The following is a 9,853-nucleotide window of genomic DNA, read 5'->3' on the forward strand; positions in this document are numbered from 1 at the left end:
ATAAATAATGTAAAAGAGACTGTCCTAGGTATATGTTGGTAAAATTTCTGAAATTCAGGCATAAAGAAGAGGTCCTATCAGTGCAATGACAATGATACTGGTAATGATTTCTTATGTATAATATTGTGTTATAACACAGTAGATAAATGTTTTTAATGTTCTGAGAAAAAAAGATTCTGAAGTTTTAATTTCATACTCAAATTATCAGTTGACTATGATAGTAAAATAAATACATTTTCCAACATGCAAGGGCTCAGAAAATATGTCTTATGTTCAATTATTTCTGGGAAAAAAAAGCTACTTGAAGAGATACTCCAGAAAAACTAAAGATGAGACTTGAAGTCATAAGGTTCAAGAAATAGTGTTAAGAAGGAAACCAGTAAAACTTATAACCATGTCCAAATAATTGCTTTTAAATAGCTACAAAGTTTAACAAAGATAATAAGAATCAATTCCTCAATATAAAGAGATATACAATGAATTAGAATTTAAAGCTAATCACAGTCTAATACTAAAGTTCTAGATGGTTTCATTAAACCTAGAAGGTGGAAAAGTGAAGGATGTGTATGGTGTAATAGCTTCTGAATCATGAAAAGGCAGAATTCATGACCAAAAGATAGATGGGTCTTCCTTTACACAATTATTTTTTAAACGTTCAATAAACAAGTATATTTTTAAAAGGTTAAAAGATAAAGAGCAAACTTGTAAAAAATATGTGTAATCTATACAACAGACATAATTTTTGAATCCCTTCAAATCATTAAAAGGGAGGGGGGAAGGAAAATGGGCAGAGGTAATCAGCGACCAGTTCATAAAGTAAGAGAAAAGAATGTTAAATAATTATATAAAACCTCACTATTATTGGAGAAATCCAAATTAAAGTGAAGACAACAAAATAATATACTCAATGTTCTTAAAAGAAAAAAGACTTTTAACCCCAAATTTTATACCCAGTTCAACAGTAGACCCTAACAAAGATTGCTTCAAAATTGTTCTCTCCTCAAATCATCAGAATCATAATCCTCTCTCCAACTTTTTTTTGCACTAGGGCATCTTGAGAAAGAGAAGTTTTAGCCCTGCAAAATATTAGTTTGCAGGCAATGAGTTTGTGTAAATCAGGGTTTTTTAACCTCTATACTTAAGACATTCTGGACTAGGTAATTCTTTGTTTTGGAGGCTGTCTTGTGCATTGTGGGATGTTTCAAGGCATCCCTGGCCTCTACCACTAGATGCCAGTGGCATTCCCTTATCCTCAGCAATGACAACCAAAAATATCTCCAGATATTGCCAAATTGCCCCTGGGCAGGGGGTGGGGATGGGGGCAATTTACCCCTGGTTAAGGATCAGTGGTGTAGAGCGTATGTGAACACTTCCTTACCTCTGCAAATCTCGTTACTAAGTAATAATCAAAACAGAAACAAAAATTACCCATTTCAAAGCTTCCATCAATTAAGCCAACAGTAGAAGATGATATGTCAAATCTCCTTTCTATTTGAGTGATGGAACCTTTCATAATGATTGCACTTAGTGTCTTAGAAATAAAGCTGAGTGACAGGGCTGCCAAGAACATCTAAGAAAAAGCAGAAGGAAAGGGAAAAATAATTAATCATAATGCTTATATATGCATAGAATTAAAATAGCTTTTCTTCTTTACTTAGTAATATTTTTATTATAAAAAGCATACCCACCTTTCTTCTATTCCAGTTGGTACTTCTTAGTCCTTTTAACATTAACATCACTGTACCGATAAAGTACCATTTTCTTTCTTCCTTTCTTTTTAAAGCCAATTTAGTTAGTTATTCCAACCGTGCTGCACGGTATGTGGGATCGTAGTCCTCAACCAGGGATGGAACCTGCACCCCTGCATTGGGAGCACGGAGCCTTAAGCACTGGACCGCCAGGGAAGTCCCTCATTTTCTAACTTGGTTACAACATCAGATTATTAGAGCAGGACAGTCAAAGTTGTTATTTTTTAATTAATGTCATTAGCTGATTTCTAAGAAGCTAGATAATGATGTGAGATGGCCAGGATGACAAGCTATTCTTTAGTCCCAAATGAACAGCAAAGGTGAACTGTGAGGGGAGTCGCTAGACATTCTCAAAGGTAGTATTTCCAGGAAGTCAGCTGAAAAAATTTTCATTTATAAAACCTCGCTAATATTGGAGAAAACCAAATTAAAATGAAGACAACAAAGCAATATAGTCAGTGTTCTAAAAAAAATAGACTTTCAAGTCCACTGGTTATAGATGTTTTATTTTCAATTTGATTTTAACAAAATTTATTTATTCATCTTTCTTCTTACAGCCCACATTTATATCCATAAGTAAATTCCTTTTACATCCAGTATTATTACCCAGAGTCACAGGATCATCATAAGATTCAGCAATCCCGCTTCTGGGTATATATCCAAAAGTCTTAAAAAAAGGATCTCATAGAGATATTTGCACATCCATGTTTATCACAGCATTATTCAAAATATCCAGGAGGCAGAAGCAATCCAAATGTCCATCAACAGATGAATGGATGAGGAAAATATGGTATATACATATAATGGAATATTATGCAGCCTTAAAAGGAAGGAAATCCTATCACACGCTACAACATGGCTGAGCCTCAAAAACATTATGCTTAGTGAAATAAACCAGTCACAAAAGGACAAATATTGTATGATTCCACCCATATGAAGTATTTAAAGGAGTCAAAATCATAGAAGCAGAAAATAAAAATTCAGTTCCCCAAAACTGGAAGAAGACAAGAGTGAGTATTAGTATTTAGTAAGTATAGAATTTCAGTGTTGCAGGATGAAAAAGTCTAGAGATTTGTTGTACGACAATATGAATATACCTAATACCACTGAACTGTACCTTCAAAAATTGGTTAAGATGGTAAATTTAACATTATATGTTTTACCACAATAAAAAAATGCATTTTCCCGTTGAAAAAATTGTGGGTGGTCTTTTGCTGAGAGAAGTAACATGTCCTACTGGATATGTTCAAAGTGTTACTGGCTGAAGGACAATGGTACATTACTACATAATTTCAGTTTTTTCCCATAACTTCACTGTGTTGTCGTCCCCTGACCTGTGAAGTTTTATACAGATGTAGAACTTCTTGGTAAACCTTCCCTCCTTCATTCCTCTCCCCACCCTTTACTTAAAGTTCTGTTCTTTTATATAAATATAAATAAATCAATCGTATATATATATATATATACATATATATTATATATGTGTGTATGTGTGTACAGCCATGGGAGAATTTTTTAATTTATTGAGTTTGTTGCCTCCTTTCAAGAGTGGTGAATGAAAATATCTAATATCTAGTGATTCTTGCCTGTCTGCTTTGTTTTACGTATGGAAGCTCCCGTTTCCTTGTCTCTGAATATTCAGTCTTTGTGAAGCCTATCTGGGATGGAGAGGCAGAAATCTTTAGCAGTAGGGTAGTTAAGAGTTAATCTGCATATGGGCACCTCACTTCTTCATGAGTGTTGCCAGCCACTTGAGACACGGTTCTGCTCCATATGCCCGGGAGGGCATCCGCCCACGCTCACTACCTCCTGCCCAGGGTAGATGTCTCTGCAGTTTGCTGCTTGGACTAAGTGGGGGAGGGTAATTTGATGATCAGGGGAGATGTTAAACAAGGAAAGAAGCATGTTTTCTCTGATTGAGTGGAATAGCCTATACAACAACCTGTCGGTGGTCCCTGGGACCTCTCTTGGTCCCATTATCAGTGGCTTTTGCCTTTGAAACGCGCTTGGAAGCCATGTCCATTTTTCTTCAGGTTTCTTTTCCTGCACTTGTCTTGGGCTGTGATTTCTTTCTTTAGCGTAATTCTTTCTACTTCTTACTTTTTAGAAAACGCTCATACTTTCTGATTTACAGAATGTATCTCTTCTTGTTTTCTAGCACATCTACAAGTTGCCTTTAATACATTTTACATTATTTATTAAAATTGGAGGGGGGAGGAGGAGGCTTCAGCCTTATTATTCTGTCTGCTGTATTGAGCTAGAAGTCAAGTTCTGCCTTTCCTTCGCTAATAAATAGAAAAAAAATGTTATCAGGCTCTCTATCAAACTCAGATGCCTGACACATAATGAGTAAGTATTCAATAAATGTTTTTTGGTTGTTGAATAAATTGTTATTCCCCAAATTTAGGTTATAAATCTGGTATAGAGCTTACATGTAGTGAAACCTCTCATTTCCTAGTTTCCTCAGCTTTTAGATGGAGATAATTACAGTAAAATTGTTATGAAGATTAATTAAAATAATATACATAAAATTTTGGGCACATAGTATTGAGAAATGTCTGTTTTTATTATCACTCTGAGCTATCATCCAGCTTTTGGCTGTAAGTTTGGTCAAATAAAAATAGGACTCTGATCATTTAGCCAAACACATTTTTTGTCAGACACTATTTCAGGTGCTGCAGAATCAGTAATGAGCATACTGGCAAAATGACTTTTTGATTATTAAAGAAATACTGAGGCAAACTTTTATCTAAATCCTTATCATCAAAACACTAATTGGTAAAATCAAAGAGGAGGGAGTTTCATAAAGTAACAGGACATCTCAGTAAGCAGATACAAGCATAACCAGATGTAAAACCTGTCCTATATAAGAGCAGCTTTCTAAAAGTTCAGAGAAAGATTTTATAATGTCCATGTCTTCAATCTTAAAAGGAAGATTAGCTCAAGACAAAAGAGAGACTCAATAAAGTCAAAATTCGTACAGTATAATCCTAAATTGGTTTTACAAAGAAGAAAAGGGTAACAGATGCAAACACAATGGCTACAGTAGGGTTCCTCCAATAAGCTAGGATTTTAGAAGCATATGAAATGAATTATTATAGACAGATTTATAAATGTGCTTTCTTTTACTCTAACTATAACCCTGAGAGATGGACATTTTTATCCATGTTCCTAATGTGAGGCTGAATTTCAGAGAAAGAATGATATGATGATTTTCTCAGAACATAAAAAATTAAATAATAATAAAACTGAAATCTCCAATGAAAAATATTAAAAGACAAAAGCATAAGGATAGAGAATTTAAGATTGAGAGATTTCAAAACAGATACGAAAGTTCACAATCATCAAATAGATTTTAAAATATCACAGGCAGAAAGACACAGCTAGCATTGAGATAAGAGGTAAAGTCTATATTTACCTGCAGTCGTGGCAGGTCAGTCCTTTGTTTATGATGGCAAGAGTCTTAGAATTAAGGTCAGAAAACAGTTCCAAGTTTCTACATTGCCATATGTACAGCCATGATTAACTCAGTTAACTCATAGGAACCTCAAACAAATTTACTCAGCAAACATTTATTGAGCAACTACAATATGGCAGTTCCCCCACTAAACCTTGGAGTTGAGACAGGCACAGAGTAAGAAAGTAAATTAAAACAGTTAAGACGTAATAAATGCCCCCAAAGAACTAATGTTTCCCTGGGCCAATAAACAATTAATGCCAGTATAATAATGTAATGAGTACTGTAATTGCTATACAGTTTTAAATTTATGAGTACACAGAAAAAAGTGATTAATTCTGTCTACACAGGTCAAAGTTTCTATAGATGTGCTAACATTTAAACTAAGTCTTTAGGGGTTAATAGAAGCTTAGAAACCAAAGAAGAAATAAATATTTAAAACAAAATAGGAAACACATGAAAAACCCCAGAGTAGTGAAAGGACACAGATGATTTGAAAAACAAAAAGAATATCTGTGGGTGGAATATAAGGATAGAAGTATGCCAACCATTGGGAGATCAATCTGCATTTTTAAATGTGATGTAAGGAGATTAAAGTTTAGAGGGCTAATTCTGGTAGCCATGAGGAAAATGAATTTATGGCAACTAAATTAATTAGAAAGCTGATTTCAGAAAAAAAGATGAGCAGAGATGGGAAGAGAGGACTAAAAGGTTACAGACACACTCGGAAGAAGTTTAAGAGGAGAACCAATAAGATGTGGGAATAAAGGGAAATAAGTATTCTGATTTTGTTTTATAGTTTGTATAATTGTATGTAGTGATACTATTATTGGGGATGAGAAAAAGAGAAGTCTTAGGGTTAAAGACAATGAAGTCATCTTTTCAAAAGTCAAATTTGAGATGTCTAAAAATAAACATCTACCAAATAGACACAACTAAGGCAGGGTTTGTGCTCAAGAGAGAGTTTTGTCTGGAAGTAGTTTTGAGATTTACCAGGGGATAACTGTACAATTAATCCATATTCAGGCTTATTCCATTAAAAAACCTCCTCCTGCCCCACTGCATCCTCACTTTTCCATAACTCTCTCTCATTTCTTCCAGTCAAAACTGAGAGTTGTTTACGTTTGCGTGAATCAGATCTTATTTTTTGCATCATTTTTTAAACTATCCGCAGCAGGCCTAGGATACTTTGGCTATTCCAAACTTTATTTCAGGGTTTTGTTTCAAACTCTCTTCTCTTTTTATTCTACATACTCTTTCTGGAAAAACTCATAAATTGTCATTGTTTTTATTGCCACCTAAATGCTGATGATTGCCAAATCTATATTTTAAGCCAAGCTTGCTTTTGCTGAGGTTTAGGCTGCTGTTCCAAAGTGCCCGCATTAGAGCTCCATTTTGGTTTTAATGTCCAGATTGCATCCTTTTCTTCCTCCCCTTTCACCTCCTTTCCTGTGTCACCACTTAGAATCTACTCTCTTATATATCACATCCAATCAGTCCCCCAAAGCTAAATATTTAATCTTATAAACATCTCTCTTTTTAATATGCTTCACTTTATATTCCTACCTCAAATGACCATCATCTTACACCCAGAATACTACTATTTCTAACTGGTGTCTCTTTCCTCACTGTCAACTCTTTTTCACACCACACCCAGGGTGATTTTTAAATACTTATAACTATTTCCACTTCCAGTATAGCTGAATAAGTTCCCACTGGACTGATCCTGCAGCAAACAACCATTGTAAAGCCTGAGGGGAAAACAAAAAACACCCCAAAGCATGGGAGAGCAAACAAAAGCAGTCAGATTCTGGACAGGGGTTGACCCTTAAAAGAAGGAAATGCCTAAGGTTAATTTCTCATTCTTATGGCTTTAAGGTAAGGTCACAGTTAGCATTATTCACAAAAGCTAAAGTTCTTTTAGAAAAATCACAGTCCTTGTGGCCTGAAGAATGAGAAAGAAGAGTTTAGGTTAAAATTTAGGGGAGAATCTCATGAAGGAGAGATCCAGAGAATGGGGAGCCCCAAATTCTGCATATAAACTGTCCAAATTTTTGACCTCTGAACTATTCATGGACAGGGCAACTCAAGTTAGCCCTATGGATAAAGTAATTTAATTGAGATTTGAACTATTTCCTAAGAGATAGAGTTTGCAGTTTCAGGTCAACAAATTTTATTGCCTTGTAAAACAAAAAAAATATCAACACCCTTTGGAAGAATGTAACAATGTTCAAAATTACCAACATATGAAGAGCCAAGAAAATGTGACCATTTCTCAAGAAAGATAACAGTCAACCAAGACTAACCCTGAGATTACACATATATTAGTATTACTGGACAAGAATTTTTTTTTTTCCAGAAGATGTTGGGGGTAGGAGTTTATTAATTAATTTATTTATTCTTGCTGTGTTGGGTCTTTGTTTCTGTGTGAGGGCTTTCTCTAGTTGTGGCAAACGGGGTCCTCTCTTCATCGCCGTGCGCGGGCCTCTCACTATCGCGGCCTCACTTGTGGAGCACAGGCTCCAGATGCGCAGGCTCAGTAGTTGTGGCTCACGGGCCTAGTTGCTCCGTGGCATGTGGGATCCTCCCAGACCAGGGCTCGAACCCGTGTCCCTTGCATTAGCAGGCAGATTCTCAACCACTGTGCCACCAGGGAAGCCCCGGACAAGAATTTTAAAGCAACTAATCTAACTGAGCTCTTTGATGTAAAGGAAATTTATCTCACAATGAATGAAAATAGAAAATTTCACACACACAAAAAACTGTAAAAAGAAGCTATAAGAATGAGAAAAGATACAGTATCTGAAATAATATGTATAATCAAGATGTTAATTTTTGCCACATCTTCTGGATAGGTGTTGTGTGTGTTCTCTGTAACCTATGCTTTCTTATGACATAAATCTTACTTAAGTCTCCAAACTTTCCTAAACAGAAACTATCAATAGTCAATATAGCTTTCAAAAATATTTGATAGCAGAAATAAAGATGAAGGTTTGCATCAGACATCCTACAGAAAACTTAATATCTCCCCATCCATTGGATATTTCTCTTTCCAATTAATACAGGAAGGATATGAATGTGAATTATGTTATGTGGAAGCTAATATTTGCTAGGACTGTTCCAGGTATTCTAGAAGTATTATTTCTAATGCTTACAAAATCCTTGCATGGTATGTATTACTCTCTCCATTTTACAAGTAAGAATAATAAAGTTTAGAGATGCAAAGTTATTTAACTAGGGGAATAAGGCTAAAACTGTAGCAGAACTGTGATTTGAACACAAGTATTTCACACACGAAAAGCAAAACAGTTCTTGGATCTAATATACTAACCCACTTTTCCTTCATCTCTTGATTTTCCTAAGTCAGATCCTTGTTACATCTCACTTGGTTTATTTGTAGTAGTCTGCCTGCTTTCCTCCATTTGCAGCAATGGGAATACTGCATGTAATTTTATTTTTCCAACTTTATTGAAGTATGATTGACAAATAAAATTGTATAAATTTAATGTGTATAACATTGTAATTGACATATGCATAAATTGTGAAACGATTAGAACAATAAAATTAGTTAACACATTCATCACCTCACATAGTTACCTATGTTTTATTTTTGTAGTGAGAACATTTAGATATTTATTCCGTTTCTTATGAGTATCTCCATTACTATGTCACTATTATTTTTCTGAAAGATAATTTTCAAATTATTCTTAGACACTTTAGTTTATTAAAAAAAATTATCTGAAATCATCAAAATTGCATTTTATGATTACTGAAAAAAATTACATTTTATGATTACTGAATTTGAAATTGTCAGCATTTCAATTGAATCTTCTCTGTAGATCATAATATTTTTAATGAAGAAAATATTCCCTTAATAAGCCCACAGCAAATTGTGCTAAGTGGAAATATTCTCAATTCCTTTTTAAAAATATTTACCTATGTACATTTTTTATTCTAAATATCACAGTTGCTATCATTTTTGCCTCTCTTTAGAGTATATTTCTTGAAAAATATTTATATAAGAAAAATTTATGTTTTCTTTAACATTTGCCAATTTTTGTCACTGGAAAATTATAGGTATATTCAGTTACTTTTTATTCAGATAAAGAATATATGTTTATCCAATTCAAATAGAACATGTATTGGGCTTCCCTGGTGGCGCAGTGGTTGAGAGTCCGCCTGCCGATGCAGGGGACACAGGTTCGTGCCCCGGTCCGAAAAGATCCCACATGGCGCAGAGCGGCTGGGCCTGTGAGCTATGGTCGTTGAGCCTGCGCGTCCGTGAGCCTGTGCTCCGCAACGGGAGAGACCACAACAGTGAGAGACCCGCGTACCGCAAAAACAAACAAACAAAACAAATAGTACATGTATTAAAATAAATTTTCCATATGTCAAGATATTCTAAAATACAATTTTAGAATTACAAAATAACATTTTTTACATTATATGATCTCTAACCAATTAATTTGTTCAGCTCTTAACATTCTGTTTGCAAAAATTGTGACTTCAGTAATTGCAATATACAAAAAGTTTTTTAAATGGAAGTTTTTGACCCTTCATTAATTTTTTTTTTTTTTTTTTTTGTGTTACGGGGCCCCTCTCTGCCGTGGCCTCTCCCGTTGCGGAGCACAGGCTCCGGACGCGCAGG

General features: G+C 34.8%; 1 protein-coding gene across 1 annotated transcript in view; it reads right to left on the reverse strand.

Annotated features, from left to right (window-relative positions):
• SLCO1B3 (solute carrier organic anion transporter family member 1B3) overlaps positions 1–9,853 on the reverse strand; it is a 70,589-nt gene that overhangs the window by 39,336 nt on the left and 21,400 nt on the right. The window contains exon 3 of the mRNA XM_007454596.1: positions 1,429–1,570. Coding sequence (XP_007454658.1) covers positions 1,429–1,570 — 142 coding nt within the window. The remainder of the gene's footprint in view (positions 1–1,428; positions 1,571–9,853) is intronic.

This window comes from Lipotes vexillifer, unplaced genomic scaffold, assembly GCF_000442215.2.
Source record: "Lipotes vexillifer unplaced genomic scaffold, Lipotes_vexillifer_v1.1 scaffold559, whole genome shotgun sequence".
NCBI classification, from domain to species: domain Eukaryota; kingdom Metazoa; phylum Chordata; class Mammalia; order Artiodactyla; family Lipotidae; genus Lipotes; species Lipotes vexillifer.